We start from the raw sequence: 24,022 nt of genomic DNA on the forward strand, positions 1-24,022 counted from the left end.
CTTCTCAGTTTAACTGTGACTCCCAACAGAGTTGCTCAACTACTTTTTAGGTTTAGGTAACAAAATATATGTATATCTCGATTGTATGACGTAATAAGACTCGATGTATCCAAGCGATTATTTCTAAATGTTACTAGATTACTAACATGTTTACATAACCTTTACTACAAAATATACCGTTTCAAACAAATTGTGCGAATTCATTCAAATTTTAAAAGAATGTAACTGTTTATCATTAAAATTGTACCTGATTATTGTTATCTTACACATTAGCATGTATTGTAATACATACATACTACTAATCGTGTGTATTGTAATACATAATTTATTAACAAGTAATACCAATTCATTTTCAAAGTTCACCGATTACAATTATTTTTAATAATCCGTAATGATTAATGATACACATATCTTATATCTCAACAATGCCCACCGCACGTATAGATAAATAAAAAAAAGTTGTCGTCCAATTACATTTTACTAGTTAGAATCTAACTGTCCTAGAAATTTTTCATTTACGGTTAATTGGTACGATAAAAACCTGCCGGTGTGTCCGGATTCCGGATCAATGGGTAGTGAACGATCATAGCACGAAGGTGTATCACTCGTTGGTACCGGTAAAGGTCATTATGCACAGGTAAGCAGCGCTACTAGAACACCTGCAGTCGATCGATAAATATTTTTCATTTATATCTACAGATGTCGGTAACACGGAACTCGACGTTCCGCATCGCTGAATGGCCTGATTAAGTCAGCTGCTGATATGGCCTGAAACTTTGTTTTGTTATTGGATTTCATACTTTTTTACAGGCCTAATTAAATATTTTACAGCGTTATATTTTTAGTACACCGCATTAACAATGTAACAATTGAAAGTGTTCTTCAATCGGGCATGGGGAACTGTGGACAATTCAATCACCATTAGTCAATTTACTGAATGCAGCTGAAGTTGTAGGTTGTTAGGTGAACCGGCGCTCGGGCTCAGTAATCGGCAGGAGGTCCGCAAGTTGGGTTATGCGTGTCGTGAATCGGGGACCGCTCCGTAGAACTGTCTGCGCTATCTGCCACAGGTACTCGCGCCAGTACCTACCTCTGTATATTATTCGTGACGTGTAAATAACCTTTGAAAATTCATAAGAGATAAATGTGTTATCTAAGAAAATCGAGAGATAAAAATATGTTCGTTAACGCAGGTATCCGCCTCACTTGAGACTCTGTGGTGTGTGTTTAGTGATAAAACGTATCAAAATCGTGCGACATGTCGCTTTTCAAGAAAAAAGCACCTCGTACCCCTCTCACCAAACCCGAGGAAGTGCCCAAGCCTCAGGGGAACGGACTCAACAAGCCTGTGGACAATAACAATGCTCGCCCCGGCGAGACCAGTGTCGTGCAGAGACCTCAGTTGGTGTTCAATTGTCAGCAGGCCCACGGCAGCCCACTGGGCCGAATCTCGGGCTTCTCAAACGTCAAGGAACTTTACCAGAAAATCGCAGACTGCTATGACTTCCCTGCAGACGACGTGAGTACCTACCTATTCAACTCATCAAAAGTAACAAATAGTGGGCTTGTTATGTATATTTTTTAAATCAAAATAGTTTAATTATTTAGAATTCGTACAGTGAATTCTTGTGGCAAATTGAAGAGATTGTGTGTGTAAATTATCTTTCGATAGATGAGAAGTCTAATAAGGACTCACCAGAAGGGTAGATGCGGGCAACACAATTCACGGAGGACAGTGAATCAGTTGATAATCTGATGATGTCGAAGGTATCTAGACTGGTCTACAGTGAACATTGAATACCAACCCTGCTGAATGGCAGTTAGCCATGAGATTGGCGTAGGAAGATCTAAAATCGACTAAATCCAAAAGGAACGAGGTCCCGAGATCTAAATAAAATACCAGAAATCAATGAAATAATACTAATTTAGATTAAGAAAAGGAATAAATGGGAGCCAAGAGAATATACGACGTGCAAGTGAACGGAAGGAATTCATCTCAAGAGTTGAAATAGTAGAAGATTTATAAATTTCGAAGAAGCAAGAAGTAAGAGCTAAAAACATGGACCTAAAAAGCCCTGAACGGAGCAATTTGAGAACAATTTGTAGCCGCGGGGTGAGGGGCAAGATTTATGGAAAATGCCAATTTTTTAATGACATCCAATTCCTTATCTCATCAAATACCAAAAAAATCATTAACCGTTATAACTGCATTAACAACACAAAAATAAAATAATAATAGTTTTTCATGCGCCAATTTGCATACAAATCAGTTCAAAAGTTAGTCATAAAAGATGGCTCCCAAGCAATTTCCCCTCACCATAGATTTGGCTTCAGGGCCATTCATACATAATGCTCTGTCCACTGCTTCTTGGGTCAATGGCTAAAACAGATATGTGTGACGGTCCACCCTTCGCTTTCTCTACAGAAAAATGGTTTGGTGGTTCTTACTGAAAATATGCATTTTGTAATATGAAATATCTGTACATAGGTGGATACTACGTAGATTTTACTTATTATATATTTAATAAATAATTTTTTTAACCGTTTAACCTACATAAATATAATATGTTGTGAATGATAAGAAGTGCCTTCTATTGATAATAATTATTTAAAATATTCCATAAAGACAGCTATTGTTATCAATAAAATTAAAAACAATATTGTGTTTCTCCAATCCACTGTGAAACTAGAATTTTATTATGATTATTTTATGTGAATGTGAGATAAGCTGATAAGTTGTCTAAATTGCTTTATCTCGAATTAGAATGTTGAAAACAATTTTACAATAAAATTATTATAGTGTTGGGCATAATCGAGATTCGAATGAATTAGTACGATCATGAGTCGAAAAAATCTGACAAATGAATATGAACCCATATATAATAATTAAATGTCTTTCCGCTGTATTTATTTGAATCAATTCTGACAAATATATTACTAAAATCTCAGATGTTTCTAACTGAATACCTCGAGAAGTTACTAATTCATCGTCTAGAAAAATATAATCTGGCCCTTACCGCTATAATCGAAAAAAAAAAAAAAATTTCTAACCGTTTTAAGTTAAATATTATAACGGTAAGGTGCTGTTATTATTAATCTTAAATATAAATAATTTACATCCTTGGGTTTCGATCATTTATTTACCACATCGTATTTAATCTTGTGTCGCCTTAATTTTGGATATTTTCGTTTCTTTTGGATTCAGTCAATCTTAGACCTTCCTACGCCCAGTAACATGGCTAACTGCCATTCAGCAGGGATGGTATCAGATGTTTACTGGAATCAGTCTAGATTCCGTTCCAATTAATAAATAAACGATCACACGCAGAAGAAGGATAGTCTCTGACCAAACAGATATCGGCTCCATAAATACATTGCTCCATCAGTGAGGCTCTCAAATAAAATTAAATCTACGAAAAAAACTCCAAAACTAAATGTTTTATTTATTTATTTTATCGCTGGACAACGGATGTGTTGCGACTTTGCTAAATAGCTTTGTGCCTAACCTCTGGAGAGTCACACAAGTAATGTGAAGCGGATAAAAATACTCACCATAAATCAATGTAATTTCAATGATTGGATGGTGTCACTCCCCTTGGCGGTGTTTCATTTCCCTTGCCCTAATTTGCATTTTGGTTCTTTGGGAATTTCATGTAGGTAGTAGGTAGGTAGATAGGTAGGTAGGTACCTACTCTTTGGATATTCCGAAACAAGAATGATTTCTATTTGAAATTAACTATTTATTTGTAGGTACTCACAATTAGTCAAAAATCCTTCTTTTTAAATTCAACATAAATTCGAAACATCTTTCGATTATTCAAATGTTTTTGAAACGGATATTTCGAAATCAAAATGATTCGATTATGACCATAACTAGTGAGCTCACAACAGAAAATACATTTATCATGATAATCAATAACGTACATTAATTGCAAAATAAGAATTGATATGACTTTGAATAAATTGTAATAATTATAAACCATTTTCCTCAAGTACGTAAATGATTACAAGGTGGTGACCGGATAAATCATCAAAATGATAATTTATCACATCATTAAAAAGTTATATAAAGTCATGGAAAGTGATGAAACAAAAAAATGATTAACTGGGTTATGTAGGTTAGGTTAGGTTAGATTAGGTTAGGTTAGGTTAGGTTAGGTTAGGTTAGGTTTAAATTATTTTTTTTCATCGTTTCTAATGACTTTATATCACTTTTTAAATGTGTGTTGAATTGTCTATGTGTTGGTTATCATGGAACCTTACAAGGTACCCTTACATAGAATTGAGTTTTGTAGGGACGAAACTATTTATTCATTTTTGTTGTTTGTTTTTGGGGTGTTATGCCGTGTTCCGATAGATCCGAAGATGTCTGATGATGGACATGACCGGATCTGCCCTGATGATGGACACTGCAACGCTGTCCGAAACGTCGGCTAAAGAAGGAGTTAGCGCAACACGGAATAACACCCCAAAAACAAACAACAAAAATGCTTTTGGCCGTGAAAATCTAAAAACTTACCTATTTATTCATATTCATATTTCGTACGTACGGTCCCAAAAAATATATTTTAAAGCATAACTTGCAAAAAGTTTATTTTCATAAAATAATTAAATTAACGTCATCTACGAATAGTCCAGTCAGTGGGGAGTTTTACCTTGCAAAAGGTTAGGTAGTAGCGATTTTGATATATGTTGTTAAGATTGGGACTCTAAGGAAAAAAAAAAGTTTTCGACCTTGGGAGGGTCGAGCTCGACCCGCCATCTTGGATTGAAGGTGCCAAAATTTGTTTTTTTCAAAATAATTGTGAAGTGGTCGTTTTTACAACCAAATTCTTTAGGACAAACTTAAAGACAACTAAATTACCTACATTTTTTGTAGATGGTATTTTTTTGTAAGTCTAATAGGTAACGAGTTACAGTGGCGGAAATGTGAATATTTTTCTAAAAAATGATGAAATTCCCAACTTTGTAATTTTTTCGAGTTATTCATTACATAAATATAATAATTTTATAAACTCATTTCCACACCACCATGAGGTATAGAACATGGCGCATTTTTTTATTGTGGTATCTCCAGTAGGTCTACTCCACAGATATACCAGCGATGGTAGATTTCGAAATTATGTTACATTACTATGAATTATGTTACTATAAATTATGTTACTTAATAACAGTCTTCGTCACCAATGTCATCATCTAACTCATTGCCTGTGATACTGAGATTCTGGGCTTTCATTGACAAAATCTCTTCTTCTTCGTCCTCGACATCGATGTGAACCTCTAGCGAATTTCAGCATGTTTGACCATTACAGCACCCACATACAATAGAACACTTCAATCCAGCTTTCTTGCAGCTACATGCAACGCCGCATCCTTTTTTACAATTGCATGAAATAAATTTTAATAAAGTCTCGGGTGCTGGTTTCTTTGTCATTCTTACTGGAACAAGCCCGTTGGTGTCACGTTTCCAGCCCCAGTTTCTGGATTTTTTTGGATTCCATACCATTTTTGGACTTGATGGTACGTTCTAAATGCATGGTACCGTGCAGCGTCGTTCGTTGGTGGCAAAGAGGCAAGATTGAATTTGCTTTATGTTGTCGACTTTGCGAAACGTTTGTAGCGGACTTCTTCCAAGGTTTCCTTATCCATGTCACCCCCGTACAAAGCAACAAGAAAGCGTGTTCTTGCAACTGCTATGTCTTCTGGTGGTGCATCATGTTGTTTGAAGATTCCTATCATGGCATTGAGTCTTGTGTCGTTTTGCACAAGCGAACAAAATTTTGTTTTTCCTTGGTTGAAGAAGGACGATGTTGTATCGCAGCCGCTAAATGCCTTAAATGCCATGAAGAAATAGAATATTCTCAGCCGCCTCTTTGTATTTCACACTATTCGCGGAACACAGTCTTTCAAAAGTTTTGCCTCTCCCGGGTTTGCGAAGATATATACTACTTTTGGGTGGTGCTAATGCTGTTAGCAGAACGAGGAGATCAACGTCTTCGCCAATAATGAAAACAGCGTCATATGATGAACACAAGGAAATCGCAGTATTGACAATCTTCTTCAGCCTACTTAACTGTAAAATCATCCTGTATAAATTGCTTTGTAAGCATCGAAATCAGACGGACTTTGTTATTTTCATTGGCTAAAAATCGTTCTTGTGAAACTTGAACTGGCATTGTTTCATCGAAAAGAACATCTGCAGACATGAGCATCCAGGCAACGTCCTGTAACCAGGACTCAATCAGTGTTGCCAAGTCAGCTGTAGACTAGGATCCCACTATAACAAATCAACGTCATCGGTACACGGATGATACTATATAAGTATATTGTAACGTAGAAATACGTTAAAATGATATTGTGTAATATGTTCGTACAAAATTTATCAAGAAAACTGGAGTTTTACAATTTTTTGTCAAAATTTTCTTCTTTCAACCGCTGTAACTCGTTACCTATTAGACTTACAAAAAAAAACTTTCTACAAAAAATGTAGGTAATTTAGTTGTTTTTAAGTTTGCGTTCAACAGTTTGGTTGTAAAATCAACCACTTCATAATTATTTTGAAAAAACCAAATTTTGGCACCTTCAATCCAAGATGGCGGATCGAGCTCGACACCCCCAAGGTCGAAAACTTTTTTTTTTCTTTAGAGTCCCAATCTTAACAACATATGTGAAAATCGCTACTACCTAACCTTTTGCAAGGTGGAGCCCTTTTTTATCCCCCACTGACTGGACTAGAACGCGTAGATTATAACGTAAGTTTCGTTTATTCTTAATAATTGATGCAATTTTGAAATGGTGAGACGTTCCATAATATAATTTGACAAATTTGGAATTGTTCGATTAGTAATTTATTCGAATTAATGATTTTCGGAATTTTGGTTATCACGATTAATCACGAAATAAATTATCGTCATGAGGCTTTATAAGGTGGAATTTTCTGTTGCTTTATTTCGAGGAATACTCGATCATTTTATTTTAATCGCTGAAATTCATTAACGGTTAGACGCAGAAACCTGTTTAGAGGAAGAAAAGGTTCTGTTTATTATATTTCCTTTCCAGGTGGTGATCTCAGTATTTCACTAAATCCCGCTGGGTATAACCAGCTTCAGCTTAGTTACATTTAAATTAATATGCTCCTCAAACTGTGTAAATTTAATTAGTATGTAATTGTTTTCTAACTGTCGTAATAGCTAAACACATAGCTCGCAATTGAAAACATGTGTAAAGAAAGGAGTGAATAATAATAATGTTATTCATGATGATGGAATTAATACGTAAAGCGCTGGACAACTTTAAAATTGAATAAGGCATTAATTTTTACCTAGTTAAAATTAGTTTTCAATTTCTTCTATTTTCCTACAAAACTCTACTTCATACAGCACGAATTTATTTTAATGGATTTCATCAATCGTTAAGGCGATGCAATACGTAGTAATGCAAAATCATGTGTTTTTGGTTTGAAAATTCTGTCGCCTAGAAATGTTTCAGATGCTTTAATTAAATACTGCGAGTAGAATACATCCTAGCCTTTGAAATAATCGAGGAAAAAATCTTTAAAGTTCAAAATCTCCTGCGTACGAACCCATTTTCGGTTATAATTTTATTGTATAATGTGGCAAATTAAGTTATTTATAAAATGATCGAAAAAAATTAAATATTTATGCCTGAACATCCACAAAATAAAATAAAAGGCACTTTTTGGCCATGTTTTTTTCTTGCATAAATCAAAACAGGCGGACGGTGTTAAGCGGGAATTTAAACCTTATCGCCATCTACGTAAGGGTTGTTATTGATAGCGGCTCAATTTAAAATATTACACGACGTAGTGCATCGCCTTAGTAAATAATGCACGGGAATTGAACCCACAACCTCCGACTCAAAATTAAATACCTAGACGACAACTATATTGTCTTCTGAAATCCTTTTTTATATTGTGTACAAAAAGTTTTCAGTGTCAATAGTACCTACCTATTGTTTCTGTCAATTATAATTTGTAGATCGACATTTCCTTCTTGGTGCGTAGTCGACAATATCAATAGCTAACTAACTAATCGTTTCTCCGCTGGGGTAGGCAGAGAGGACGGACCGGTCTTGGCACACACTTATTTGCCTCATTCACATTCATACATGCGCTTCTATTATTTTGACTCCTAACATGGCCCGACTACAGTATCTGATTCACTTGATCGTACCATGTCTTCCTCGGGCGTCCCCTACATCTTCTACCATTCAATTTTGCGTCATATATTCTCTTTACACTCCGTCCCTTTTTAATCTTACTCCTAACGCTTACATCAGCATTGCATTCTTTGCGGTTCTCCACATTCTTCACACGACCATATATGGTTTTACCACACATAGGCCTCAGGGATCTCATTTCTCTTTTTGTTAGCGTCAACCGCATTCAGTCCTACATTCATGGAATTACCTGCATTTACCCTTCTTTCAATATCTACTCGTATATCTTTTCATCTCGCCTTCCCATCTCTCGTAAACATATCTACTTCCCAAATTTTATTGCATTTTGTTATTCGCCCAGTCGGGCTTTTCCATGGATTTTAAGAACAGAATATACCTAGTGAACGAATATTATACACAAAGTTTTTAAAGCATGAAATAACGTTAAACGGATAAACTGATAATATGAAACAACATTAGTAAAACATGTAACAGTAACAAAATAATATAGAAACTAGAACAATACTACATACAAGACAAATTACTAAAACTACATTACCAACGCTACTACAATTTGTAGGATTCATCAAAGTGCTTGTATAGATTACGCTTAATTCTATAAATGGAGTCAGTAAATATGTCAATAGTTCCTCCAAACGTGTTGCCCAGATCATGCATCCTATTGGTTAGTGAGTGTGTCTGATCGTTGGTTGTGTATGTATTGCAGAAGAATGTTACATTTTATCCTGTGTTCCTAGTCGGCACATGAAATTTAATAATGGCAACGATGGCAGGGCTGTCATTAAGTTGTTAATGACTCTGTATAACACAACTATGCCTTACATAATTCTCCTGTCAGACAGCATTATTAGATGCAATTGATTCATCAAACTAACACATTTAAAGTATTCAATTGGAATTTTAAGCTTAAAATTTACGTGCCTAAGAAATTTGTGCTGAACTTTTTCTATATTGTTAGAGTGCACTTTATATAAATACACTCATCACAACTCATCCACCTGCTTCAAGTATTCATCATTCACAACGTCGACAATATCGATATAGAGATTAATAATACGACATACTCGTATATCAAATGATCTTAATGATAACATAACTGGTCATTCTGGAAATTTCGTCGACAAACATTGTCATTGGTAACAAAGTATTTAAGCCCTGTTATCCTACAGCGATAAGTTCAATTCACAAATAATTTCAACACACTTCATAAATACGTTATGTTCAGCATTGAAAATAATGTATTCGTAGGAAGGTACCTAATAGATATTATCATAACGCAGTTAGATGCATTTACATAACCAAACCATACGTAGGTTAGGTTTTAGAATGGTTTTGTTCCATCACTTTTGATAACTTTATATCACTTTCGAAGTATTCCCTACCCACAGGTTCGGTTTTTAAATCACTTTTAATGACTGTCACTATTAAAAAGAGTTCTGATATGTCCGGATACCCAATTATCATTTCAGCGCCTTGTATTTCGCAATGGTGGCATTATTAAAAGTCATTCTGAGTACCTATTACAACTATCAACGAACGAAAAATATCAATGTTGAATATCTTGATCATTAAAAATTAATCGCCGCAAAGTGAGGTATCAAAATTACTCACAAAACCAACTTAATTACAATATTCAACAATAATTTTTCTGTTGATTTGTGACCGAACAATAACTTTGCCGCCATTACTGAAATAGATTTCGGCAACAATGCGCAATGGTTCAATGATTGAAATACGACGAAGTTGATACCGTGTCAAAAATTCAAGGCGAGGAATTCGTTAACAATTAATTTAGATTTAAAATGTTTTGACCACAGATGAAAGGGAAATCTTCAATTGAATCTAGCCACGATCATGACGCAACAAAAGATAAATCACTGCACCAGTTTATAAACTCGGGCATTCAACTAACACAGAAGCTAAAATGTTTTCATTTAAAATTCTTTCCAGCGACTGCGAATATAATTATTATAATTTCTTCACCATTTTACATGTTCGTATAGTAAACATTGATGTATTATTTTTGAATGATACATGAAGCGAGAAAATGGGTTTCGCTTTTTTACCTCCAACTGACCTTCAACTCTCCCAACGCTCTAACTAAATCTACCGAATCTGGTTTACGCGCACCGCTTATCGCGTTCTAATAGTAGAACAAATTTCAATGAGATATTAGTACGCAGTCTCGACTCTGATTGTAGCTCTATGATGGTAATTAAGTTTTCAGATTTTTTCTACTTATTGTTTCACCCTTATTCTACCAATTGCTGGGATACATTAATATATGTATCCTTTCTGACCATTCAGCAATATCTGTATTGTGTTCTCCTTGACACGTACTATTTCCTCTCTAAATACTTTCCTTTTTTTCAATTAAGTTCTGCCATCTTCGGAAAAATTGTATATTGTTTGTTTTGTAATCCAGTAGAATTTCCAACTAGGGATTGTAGAATAGCATTTAGAAATCCTGCGAGTTTTTTTGAGATTTTTATTAAGGGGTATAAAAATTAAAATAACTCCCACTTTCATAAACATTTTTTTTTATTATTTAGCAACTTAACACAGTAAGTAATTTAAGAGTACTTTTCGTATCAATCATCTTTTGTACTAGTAATATTATAAAAAGACATCGAAAAGGTAACGCAGTAAGTAGGTATTTTAAGAAGACTTTGCATAAAAAATATCGTAAAAATATACAAACATATCTGTCACTGATAGGATTCTTTAGTCATTTGAGATAAATCATCTTTAGTACCACTAATATTATAAAAAATACATTGAAAACGTGACGTAATAAGTATTTTAAGAGAACTTTAGGTACTGTTGTCGCAACTCACAAGTACGTGCAAATCAAAACAAGTATATTTTTGGTGTAAATTTTGTATTTTTTCAAGCGCACAAGAGAATCCCGCATATCCGCGGTACCAAATATTGCTGAAATCCCGCGGGATAGCGGGATGCTGGATTGTGGAATTGCGAACCCTACTCTCAACATCATTTTTTAATATACATAGCATGTTGGACGAAATTGGTAGGTATATTTTACGAGTTACATTGTGTTATCAGCTATCTCTGTTATCGGCGTATACATTTATTTATAAGTATTTTTAAAGCATCACTAAATCTATTTATTGGCATCTATTATACTATTTTCATCGCTTTCAGGTTGTAGTAATTATATTGATTATAAATCATTTAATATAATGGATGTGTTGGGTAGCTTTTAAATTAAATTAAATGTTATTTATCAACGCTCAAAGCCTATGGAAACAATATCAGCATATAAATACCATTTCACTGTACACTTCTTCTGGTTGCCACCTTAATTATTACCTGCACAGATTTTATACAGCTGATAATTACAGGACATTAAAAATAATATTGTTGATATCGTATCCCCCAAAGCAAAACGGCACTTCGCATACAAGAACATGTTTTGAGAAAGTGTTCACAAATGATAAAGTTCTTTGCTTCTCACCTCAAGTACTTTGGTTCTTCGGTATCAAGTTGGATTAACGACAAAGTTTAGATGTGCAAGATAACTAAATATGCAATTATATTTTTTTATGAAGCATAAATTAATTAATTAAGCAGCAAAAAATACCGTACGGTGAGCTCAGGCGTCGTAAAAATTGCGGATCTTTTTTTCCTGTCTGGTTCTAGTTTGAAATACCCATTTGACTATCATAAATAAGACGCGACACAAAAACTCTGTTTGTTTAATAAAACTCCATTTATAAAACAATAAAACTTTATAATATCGCATCGATAGGCGAACTACCGCTGATTTTATACCGATTTCCCGAGCACAGTCACGTTATTGATGGCCAGACCGATAATGATAACACAATAAATAAAAATCTATATACGCTGGCAACACTGGACGTATTATCTATGAATTGACATTCCTGAAAGTCAAACGGCTACGCAAAAATTGAAAATACTAATAAATTGACAATGTCGCTTTGAAATATTAATTTTAATAGATTAATTAATGGGGTCTTAAGTCATAATCATGAATCATAACCAAACTTACAACTTTTGTTTCTCCAGGCTGGAGCGGAATCAATTGAATGAATTAATAAATTTACTAATTGATTGTATGAATTAACTTAGTATATGGATCGTGTATACGATTTCTTTCAATTATAAGAGCTTCGTTAGTTCACTTCCATTCGTTGATAAGCCAGTTATTTTGCATAACGAACGACATTGTTCAAAAAGTTGTGTGAATTGACAGCTTCTCCGACACCTTGGAAGTCGCGCCAAGAGTAGAGGCTTATGTCTACCGACTGTCGGAATCATATTCTGATCGTGCTCGTAAATATCGCTAACTGACGGCCTCCGTGGTGGAGGGGTAAGGCTTTTGAGTAGAAAGATAGACGTCGCGGGTTCAACAAATTTTAAAATAATATAAAGTATACTTGCGGTAGGTTCTACAGTGGAAAATACTCTCACTATCATCCTGATGTAAGAGCACCATTCAGAATTGAAACGTTGCATGAAATGGTTTTGGCTGTGTTTGGTGACCAGATCTTAATAGCCATGTACTTCCCACCTTCCTCTACCCCACCTCCTTCCCCTCCCCGCTACCTTCAGCCACACTACATCCCCCAATTGGGTATGTCATAGTCCTACGGTTACAGACGGTTGAGAGCGGTTGGGACTAATGCGGTTTTACATCTATATAAATAAAAATGTAAATGTTCGTTTGTTCAAAACCTTAAATCTCCAAAAGTGCTTCACCGATTGCTTTGAAATTTCGACACAATTTTGCATTCGAATACGCGTGTGTTTTTTTATACATATTATATAGATATCAGCTGTGACGGGGAAACACATGTTTTTTTGGTTCCGTGATAACTCAACACAGTGACAATTCAACACACCTTTAAAAAGTGAAATAATGTCATTAAAAAAAAAATCTAACCTAACCTAACCTACTTAACCCAGTTAATAAAGTTTTTGTTTTATCACTTTCCATGACTTTATATAACTTTTTAAAGATGTGATGAATTATCATTTTGATGATTTATCAAATCACCGCTTTTTTAAACAGTGCTATCTGTTGGACGTAAAAGCATCACGCGCTATTGTTTCTCTATCTGCACAGACAGAACGACCACAACCACGGCAACGCGTGGCGGGGTACAACTAGTAAAAAAATAAATATATTGAAATGGAATTTTATCGATCTACCGCGCTGAGAATGGCTGATTACAAAAACCATTATCACTTATCATTCATAACAAATAATAATTATTCATAATAAACTGTCTGTCATTAAAATTGTACCACCTACATGTAAAAGCCCTCTGGGCGTTATATAAATAAATAATAAATAACAGATGTAGTAAGAAAGTAACAAAACTTCATTTAAATTACAATTTGTCAAAATCGAGCCATTTTGCTTCTGCTGCGATGATATTAGTTTCACTGGTTTATCTAGTTTCATAAGCACGTAAAATAATTAGGTTTCTATTGCTTAGTTTCGAACTTCGAGCAGCCAGCAATAACGAGTAACTACCTCTAGAAATGGGAGCCCCGGAGACATCTTGTCTTTAACTCTTAGGTACTAGCAATAAGTTACAGCGGGTACGCGAGCCACTCTCCATCTCGTGAGTGTTCCTTTATATAATAATTATTAGCGGATAGCTCAGACTAAAGAACATCTCCACTCATGCATCGTATTATAGTTTTTTGTATCGTTCACAGTAAACTAACAATGGTGCGTGAAAAAAAACTTGTCATGTAATACAATATTTTGTTAGACTCACACCTTTGACTATGCGTTTATAATACGCCATAGGCACCGCTTGACTAACTAACCATCATGTCGCCTACCACAAGTATAGGCCGAGGAGGTAGACCCGCCACACAATTCTTACTCGGCACTCACATATTCATACACAGAGAAAAAATAGTATAGCTGATGTATTAAAATCCTGTTAAAAAAGAGACAGGACGCCGTTTCCTAATACAATGTTAGTACTTTCCTAATATATATATATATACATAACACGTTTTCAATATGATGATTTTTATGAACAAGTGTTCCGACGTCGCGTTAATACATTCCTTTTTTTACTAAAAGTTTAACATGTAACCAATCAATTCATTCGATTAGGGCCTGCAGTCCCGTTTTTAACAGGATTACGAATAGTTTGAAGAGATTTTGAATAAATTAGCAATATTTTATATCAGTATGTAGTCTCCGTGTACATAGTTTCTATTATTCTGCCCCTTGACATGACCCGACTGAAGTATTGATTAACTCGATCGTGTCATATTTTAAGCAACCACTTAAAATTGTATTTAGCTGCACACCAGATAGCAAACACTATAATAATTGTCACATAATACTCGTACATTGATAGAAATGGTGACCGGATAAATCATCACAATGATAATTCAACACATCTTTTAAAAGTTATATAAAGTCATGGAAAGTGATTAAACAAAAACTTTATTAACTGTGTTAAGTAGGTTAGGTTAGGTTAAAAATTTATCTTTTTCATCCTTTCTAATGACTTTATATCACTTTTTAAAAGTGTGTTGAATTATCACTATGTTGAGTTATCATGGAACCGATAGAAATAACTCTTATGCATGTAGGTATGGCTTTATTTTTTCCCCTTTTTTAATTAGATTGCACACATTTTATAACTAACAACATCATATTTCGTCGTAATAAATGCGTCGGAGCATAAGAAGAATTTAAGTGTATTTTATTATTATTTTTTCACACTTGACGGAACCTACTTGACACCAGCCAAGCGAAATATAACCACGAATTTGTAGTTAGACCAAGTTCAAGTTTAGTTTCATTGTTCTGTGATTACTAGGTTAAAATTGCAATCGATGCTAGAAAAAATAGTATACTTTAGCACGGCGTCACTACAATAAAAAAGACTTACTGATCAAAGGGTATGAATGTTTTTTGTGAAAAGTTGCTGCACGCCCTCGTGTAGTAAGTTAAGTAAGTGGTGAGTTGAGTTTGCTGATCTCTAAGGTATGGTTTCCGCCGATTATGTTTTTTTTTCCTTCACTTTGATCTTGACGATATAAGTTGGTTGGAACAACTCCGCCAGTTACTTACCCGCAGACATTTCTTCGTGCAACCGGTTTCTCCTCTTCTGCGATCACCGACACTCCTCGATTTCTCCAACCAAACCATAGTATAATACCCAACCCAATAAGGCATTATTTCCAACCTGCAAAATAAACAAGTTCAAGGCATAAGTTATGAACGTTTTGTCATGGTTACCAGAGCATAGTGCCAATTTTAAAAATAAACCAAACGTAACCGTTATAGTATCTATACAGAGAAATTTAAAAAAAACCAGAGATTGACAACATCTACATAATATTCTTTATTCACCTAGAAGGAACCGTTTTCTGACTCTGTTTTTAGTAATTAGACTAGCGCAGACCCGTGAAAATGCATGGTATATAATAATTGTTTAGAATTTGTATTTATGAAATGCGCGTACCCGGCTACCCGTACTTTTTATGAATATAATATGCATGTTTTATAGATTATATAAACCTTCCGGGAGAAAATCTCTATATGATGATAGTGAAAACCCGATCCAAATCCGTTACGTAGTTTAGAAGAACTAAGAGCAAAAACGGAAAGACGCGGAGAGCGGCTTTCTTTTATACTATTTAGAGATTAGAGATATGTTTTACCTCAGGACCATTGTCTTTCAAAACCAAAATTATCAATTTTCTTTATAACGTAAATATTTATTGTTTGTTTACAAATCAGAGAGATCTAATAAATTTAATATCAATAGTAATGGGAGGATAAAATAGCAACTGTAAATCTTGCAGTTTTTTAATTTAGTGTCCTCTGCGTGCAAAGTCGTATCTTCTCCCAGCTTTAAAGTGGTTTTTTTAAGTGACCTGCAAGGTAAGTATGTTTTGTGTATCAGTAAATAATTTAATTGAGCCTACAATCCTATGAAGTCATATTTGCACAGCTCCATTGAGATGATATTTCACAATAAATTTTAAAAACAAAAAAAACGGCGCTATACAAGTAATCCAATTATTATTATTTTTACTACAAATTTACCTTTCGATTGAACTCCGTTAGTAAACTTGAAAATTCACGAAATCCGTGCAAAATTTAAACAAAGAAATACACATTTAAAATTTTGGATTATTATCTATTTCTTTAATGATAAAAATCATTTTCTGACTATAGGTAGTTACCTACTTTATCGTTCGAAAGAGCGTATATAAAGGGGGGGTTGGGTTAGGTTCAAACCTCCCCCATTGGCATAATAAGTGTTATATTTAGATGAGATATGAAGCAAAAAAATAGGTTCCAATTTTTTACCTCCAATTGACCTCCAACGCTCTGACTAAAACTACCAAATCTAATCTACGCGCACCGCTTATCGCGTTCAAACAGTGGAAAACGTTTCGACGAAAAAATAGTACGCTATATCGTCTCTAATTATTGTATAGTTGTATGGTTATCTCTATGGTTGTAAAGTGTTATAGTGCCGTTCATTCTTTCACGCAAATGCTATTAAAACTATATACACTACCTGAGGTACAAGTATATAGGTTAATATAATATTTATTCCGCATGACACATAATAATAGTCAATACACATAATGTCGCAATAGTTGTCAAGCTGATAAGGTGAACATTGTGTTGAGTGCCTCACAGCATTATCTCGCCACATTCCCAATAACATTACAAGTGATCAAATTAGGTGTCATAAAAATAATATTCATATTCTAACGTGATTAGTATTTCATGTTTTAGATAAATTGCTTTTAACTCTATGTACACATTATAATGTGGTATATGTATCTTCTAGCGTTATGTGCCCGGCATTCCACTCTAGCGTTTTAGGGTCATATATTACCGAGCGTCCATATTTAATAAGAGTATTTTTTTTTTATTTTTTTTTTCGTAGGAAGCAATCACTTTGTGGTTAGACATTATTATTAAATATGTATAACTAAAAAACCTTTTTATAACTTTTTTAGTTATATTTCACATCCTGATGAAGCTCGACCGTAGCGAAACCGGTAGATGTAATAATAATAGAGTCGTGGTTAATAAACAAAGTGTTTTATTTGATTTAATATAAAAAGTATTTTTTTCTATCATGCGGAAGTACGTATTTTTATAGATGTTAGAAAGTAAAATAATAATTCTTTCCAGTTTGCCTCAAATACATATACTGAATCTTATTAATAAAATCCTAAAAATAGCCAAAATGAATATTTCATATTTCACGCCGCTATTGTAACAATGGGTTTAACATAAAAAATTCTAATTTTTTTTTATATGAACGAGATAAAAGTGAAGGTACAGTTTTCTTACAAATTCCCCAAACAAAACACATGTGTTTTCGAAATATTGAGTTCTCTCAATTTTTCTACGATTGGAGTAAAAAATTATGTAAAAATTTGGTTAACATTTTTCACGTTTGATATTAAAATTTGATTATTTAAAAATAGTAATGTTTATTTTAAATGCGTACACCGGAAATATAATTTTATCTACTTTCTAAAACAGTATTTTTTTACTGAAAATTAAAAAAATAAGATTATTTAGCGCATTTAAAATACACAGAAAACATTGCAAAATGAACAAGTGATGAAAGTACTGAAGGGTTAACCTGAGTTCAGAATGTTCCGAAGTGAAGTACTCGTAGACTGAATTCATTTTTTTTATAAAATACCTACGTTAGTTTAAGAAAATAATTTAGATACATAAAAAATATAATCTATTTAATAATGATTGTAAAATTATAAAAAAATGTATTCAATGCACGGAGAAAAGTGATCCTGTTATTAAAAGTGACAACATGCGAACTTCCTGATAAAATATTAGCCATTCAATATATCTAGAACACTTGTTCTTTTCCCAATAGACATCATGCCGGAATGCTACAATATAAGTATGTCAGTGTCGATATTAGTATATCCTCACAAAACTTTTGCTTTTGACTGATCCTTTGTTAGGAACTCATTCAATTCCTTCGTTATAGGCCCGCAGTCCCATTTTAAGACGAAAACGAATAATGTTACCAGATTTTTAATAAATTAACAGTATTTCATATCAGTAAGTTTTCTCCGTGTATATTCATATCGGCCTGATTATGAATATTACGAAGAATACTAATAGAATAATAATGTTAGGGTAAAGCACCCAGGGAGGCTCACATTACCAATTATTTGTCTTAGCCCGATTAAAGCCTGTGCCAGACCACTATAAGCGCACTATATTTTCGTGGCTTGGCCTATTTCAGCATATCGCTCACCATACATCCCCATTGATAGTGTTTTTTTGCCTTATTGTTGTTTAGTAAAGTTTGTGGTTTTTATCACTCTGCCTAAATGATTACAAATATTTGTAACGAAGATTTATAAATTTATTTTCCTCTATAAACTTTGATTGAGAATGACCACGTACCGCCACTGTTAGATAGTAATAGTTAAGATAGCCCTATTATTTAAGTAAGAGAGTGAAAAGGAAGTAAACGCGACGTTTAAAATTGAGGGGTGAAAAAGAGGGGTACCATCTTGTATTCTATTATCTTTGGGTGCCACAGTTCCACTGGTTCCTGGCGAGCAAATAATTAGTAATAAATGTGCAGTCTTAAACATGATATCGTGTTGGCTAAAGTGCAGAAGGGTTTGCAAATTCCGCACCCTTTTCGAATCCCGCGGGATTGCAGGATAGAATATAGAAATCCGCGAGATGTGCGGGATTTTTATTACAGGTTATTAGATTGAAATAACATTTCATAAAAAATAATTTATTATTTAGTATCAATCATCATTGGTACTAGAAATATATATTAGCAAAATATATTGAAAAGGTAACATTACAATATGTATTGAAAAAAAAGATCGTTTAAAAATATTTAAAAAACTTTGGTACTATTAATATTATTAAAAAAATACATTATAAATATTTTAAGAGATAAAAATAAGATCGTAAAAAACATAGACTATTAAGTGTCCAGTTACACATACGTGAACGGACATCATGTGCAAAAGCCCATCAGCAGTGTAATGTGCTCCTTCTGCTTCCACACTAGTTACCTGTTACTACCTGTCATCAGAAGGTGTGTGCCAACTGAAGGCATCTCACTCTGGTACCTCTGTTCTCAAAAGGATATATTTCTTTCATCAATATCGACTCCACTTCTTAAACATTTAGTTCAGTTCTTCTTTCATTATCAAAGATTGATCACTATTTATTTATATAAACAGTATGTTTTTGGTGTAAATTGAGTATTTTTTACAATCCCGCAAATCCCGTACATGATCCCGCAAAATCCAGCAAACCCGCGGGATCAAATATTGCTGAAATAACAAACCCTAGTTGGCTCGTACGCGTTGGACCTATTTTATAGCTACATCGGTGGCATATAAATATAACGGTAAGAAAATTGTATGTTCTTATAGATAGCTAATAGGTTAAATAAAATAATCTGGTGGATTCACGATATTTTCCGGTATAGGGCTTCAGTCGCGTATACACAGTAAATACACATAAGAGATTAGGCTATCAGACCTAATCTGGCCGTTGGCATTACTAAACAACACGATATAATAAAATTATACTGACTCGTGTACCTACCTGAGAATCCATAATATTGTTTTTAATTTACACTATTCATATTATCACTGACCGACAACACACGAACATAAATTATCAATGTTATTGATACATATTGCTTATTGTACCAACATAGTCAATAATACTTCTACATGTTATGTATCATGAAATTTATAGTGCTGCAAACGTAATTAATTCAAAACGCATTTTAAAAGATATTTGTTGCTTGGTTTTATTTTGACACAAAAGTTTACTTTTTTTTGTATTATATAGAATATGAGTTACTTTTTACATATGTATATTTTACAAAATATTATATTTCAGGTCATTAATGGTCATTATACCTTATCAGAAAAGAGGCACTCTTGTGCCTGATAAGGGAGCCACGACTCTTACTTTGGTTGTATATTATAATATAAAAGCATTTAACAATCTTACACTCGACAGAAAACATTAAGAAATGGATTAAGCAACAAAAAAGATCAATTACACTAATAATCTTAAAATAATATAAAATTACTTGCATAGTACACATATGATACACAACCGGTCTAATAACACTGGTCGACATTTATTTTTTTAAGTGCAGTCCCTTAAGCATAGCGAATTTTTTTATATGTATTTAGTATCCATAAACACGAAATGAATCAAAAAAAAATTTGATAGGTCAGGTTTTATTATTATTGAACAAAGTTTTTTTTACATAATTCTTCCATAGTATGACGGGTACTTACTTAACAAAATTTCAAAACTAATTCAATTAAATTTTTTTTGCTCCTGATTTGCGCTTGTGAGTATCTTGAGAGTCTCTCTGCAGGGTCCAGCAATACTCTGCTAGCATAGATGGACTCCACTTTCCTTGGTATCACTTTTCCATAGCCGCAATGTCCTGGTGAAATCGTTCGCCGTGCTCCCCACTGACATTTCCCATATTTTCGGGGAAAAAATTCAAATGAGAGTGAAGGAAGTGTATTTTTAGTGACGTGTTACATCCCATATTTTTATAGGCCATGAACATTTCAGACACAATGCTGATATGGTCTTCACTTTTATGAGTTCCAAGAAAGTTCTCGTCAACATCCTTGAAGGCTGACCAAGCGGCTAGCTCGACTGGTCTCAACACTGTTATAAAATTCGGATCAGTCAAGACCTCCCTTATTTGTGGTCTCACGAATATTCCTTCTTTAATTTTTGCCTCGCTGAACATAGGAAACTTTTGCTTTAAGTAAATCATGCCATTTCCATCCTTAGACAAGCCTTTTACAAAAATTTTCATCAAACCCAATTTAACGTGTAAGGGTGTAAGTAAGATATCTTTAGATTTTACTAAGGGAGCATGTTGAACATTCTTCGTGTCAGGTTTAAGGTGCTTTCTAGTAGGCCAGTCCTTCTTGGCATAGTGGTTTTTCCTGTCTCTGCTGTCCCACTCACACAGAAAACAACAATACTTTGTGTATCCCGCTTGCAGTCCTAGTAGGAGCCCTATTATTTTTAGATCACCACATATTTTCCAGTCATATTTTACATATTTATTTTTTGTTAACAGCAGCTTGTTGTCATAGTTCTCTTTCATGTTTGCAGCATGACCAAGTGGAATGGATGGTCAAAAAATCAAAAAATCAATGATAACTCACGAATAAATATGAATTAATACACATTTTGGTAAAACTTAAAACCCATAAAAACGTGACGTGATAGAAAAAAACTAATCACATATCTGAAATCAGCGTGAAATTTCCTGTCAGATTTGGCTACTTTTGTTAAAGGGACAAAAAATGTGTTGACCAGTGTAATTACATACACATTGCTTAGTTTTTATAACTACTTTAATTATTCTATTTATTTTATTTTGTAAAATGCGGGCCTCAGCACGAGTAACCACCCAGTGAGGCTCACATTAGTTTTCATAAAAAAAAATACTTCAAATGAATCAATAAAAAAAACTAAAATGAGTTTTGTATAAAATATAGTTTTTCTTTGACGTAAATTGTTATAGAACGGAAAGGGTAACGATTAAATTGGAACTGAAAAAACATGCGATGAAATTTCAGCAACAGTCATACATTTTACATCATTTTCATAGGTGTAAAGTGTACCTAGCACACGATGTATGAATGTTCTAAATAGTTAATTTTTACAATTTTTTTGACAAATTTCAAATTTAATTCCTATTAATTATTATTGGGCTGACTTAAGTTTTTTTCCCGTAAGTCGCGCACGTAAGTGACTTATGGCAAAATTACCAATTATTATTAGTCTGCCTTTACACACGTAAGTTTTTTCCCGTAAGTGACTAATGGAAAATTAGCAATGTAAACGACACATCGCTTGCCGTAAATTGTAACAAGTTACAGAAGTCGTAAGAGGCATAAGTTTTTGACAGGTCTGATCGCTTCCTAATAATAATATTTTTAGACATACTCGTATTATGGAAATCAAAGTCATTTACTCGGACAATTAAATAAAGGACTCGTCCAATTGTTTTATTTCGAATTGAGATGTACCCTCTAATGAATCTAGGAGAGGAATAATTGAAACATGGTAAAGGAAGCAGCTACAATAAAAATAAATGCAATAAAATTCAGTTGTAATCAATGCTCTTCACATTTGATTCGGTGCCCACTACCTGCTTCCTGTTCGTCTGATTTTTAGAGGTCATTGAAAAAACCAATCCGGAAAAAGTGTTTTTTACGAGTTGAGATACGGTATTTGTCATTCCATTATCGGACACATTCCAATCAGAACTATTTTGTATTTACAGGTTTTGTCAATTATTTTATATACTTTGAAATAATGTGGCTCGCGAGTTCCAGATAACGAAAATCATGTTATATATAATCAAACTGCTATCGTTCAATCAGACATAAGTGGATTAGTCCTACATGAAATTTAGTTAAATTAACTTAAATTTTCTTTGAATTTAATGGTATTTTCCGAAACTAGAACTGATTATGTGAACAATTCAGACACGTATTTTTTTCGCGAAAATCATTTTAATTCTCTATTTGAAATATGTTTAGTTTTGTATAAATTATTCATAACCCTGTCAAAGTCAGATTTCTTGATTTTTAAAGGGTCTGCTCTTTTTTCCATGTACAAGACAAGGTTCTTTACCAGGTAACTGACTAATTTTACTAAAAGTGTTAATTCGAAAGGTTAATTTCTGTTAGTCTCTTTAATTTGTCAACAAAATATTATAAATGTATTTAGGGAAAATTGAAAATTTGATGCAAATATTTATAAATACTTTCAGCTTCACAAATCCTAGAAAACTTATTATAATATCATTTAAATGTGATTTTTCACTGGTCTGCGTCAATGTACAATATTGTACATGATGCTATTGCTCAAGCTATTCAAAATTATTTTTTTAAACTAAATCTAGGGTTACCAGTTTACCAGAGCATGCCGCAACTACGAGTATTTGCTTTTATCATTTTTTAGCTTTTTTATATGAAGAATTTTTCTTCCTGAAAGAAGTTCACACGGTCTTTCACATGCAAAAAGCCGGAGTTTGAAAAGGGGGAATTCTTCTCGGTTAGAAATGGTTTTATTTTGGTCTAGAAATTCGGAATAAAAGTCATAGCTGGTACTTCCTACTTAAATTCTAACAATAACTGTAATTTATATTCGTGCTAATTTCAACTTCTGGGATTCATTATTCATTACGTAACACATTCTTTAACATTTATCCGATGGAATTGCTTAGCAATGGTGAAAGCAATGAAGCGAATGAAATTGAAGACGCATTAGATAGATAATATTATGTATTACCAAATAAGATATAATTGACGGCATATTAGCTATATTAACTATCGGTAATGTTTTCCTGTGATTGTCCTGTAATTTAAAATAATGAAAGCTGTGTTTTCAAACCTCTCTGAAATATTTACTTTCGGTTTTTCCATCTACGTGTTATTTTCTGCAAATAGTAGCAGGTTTTATTGTCAACTTGTTCTGTTGTCATGTGTGTTTTGTTATTTTGTTCCATTTTCATTATTTATTTGAAAACCATCCCTCCAAATACTTAAATTTCCTGTACTTAACAATGTAATTCAGGAAGATTAAATATTTACTACAATAGAATCATTTTTTATGTGAAAGAGTTATAGACTAGTATAATACATCAATGGAAAGAGCACAAGAACCCCAACTAACTGGAGCCAGTGAGACTATGGCATCCCCAACTGGGGTGTGTTGTGAGGCTGAAGGTAGTGTGGA

General features: G+C 33.6%; 1 protein-coding gene across 1 annotated transcript in view; it reads left to right on the plus strand.

The window, feature by feature from the left end:
* The first annotated feature begins 969 nt into the window (after positions 1-969).
* Positions 970-24,022, plus strand: part of kermit (PDZ domain-containing protein GIPC-like protein kermit) — a 54,198-nt gene continuing 31,145 nt past the window's right edge. The window contains exon 1 of the mRNA XM_089639309.1: positions 970-1,519. Coding sequence (XP_089495435.1) covers positions 1,259-1,519 — 261 coding nt within the window. The 5' untranslated portion in view covers positions 970-1,258. The remainder of the gene's footprint in view (positions 1,520-24,022) is intronic.

Source organism: Hesperophylax consimilis, chromosome 1 (genome assembly GCF_061612785.1).
Source record: "Hesperophylax consimilis isolate HC1 chromosome 1, BYU_Hcon_1.0, whole genome shotgun sequence".
Taxonomy (NCBI): Eukaryota; Metazoa; Arthropoda; class Insecta; order Trichoptera; family Limnephilidae; genus Hesperophylax; species Hesperophylax consimilis.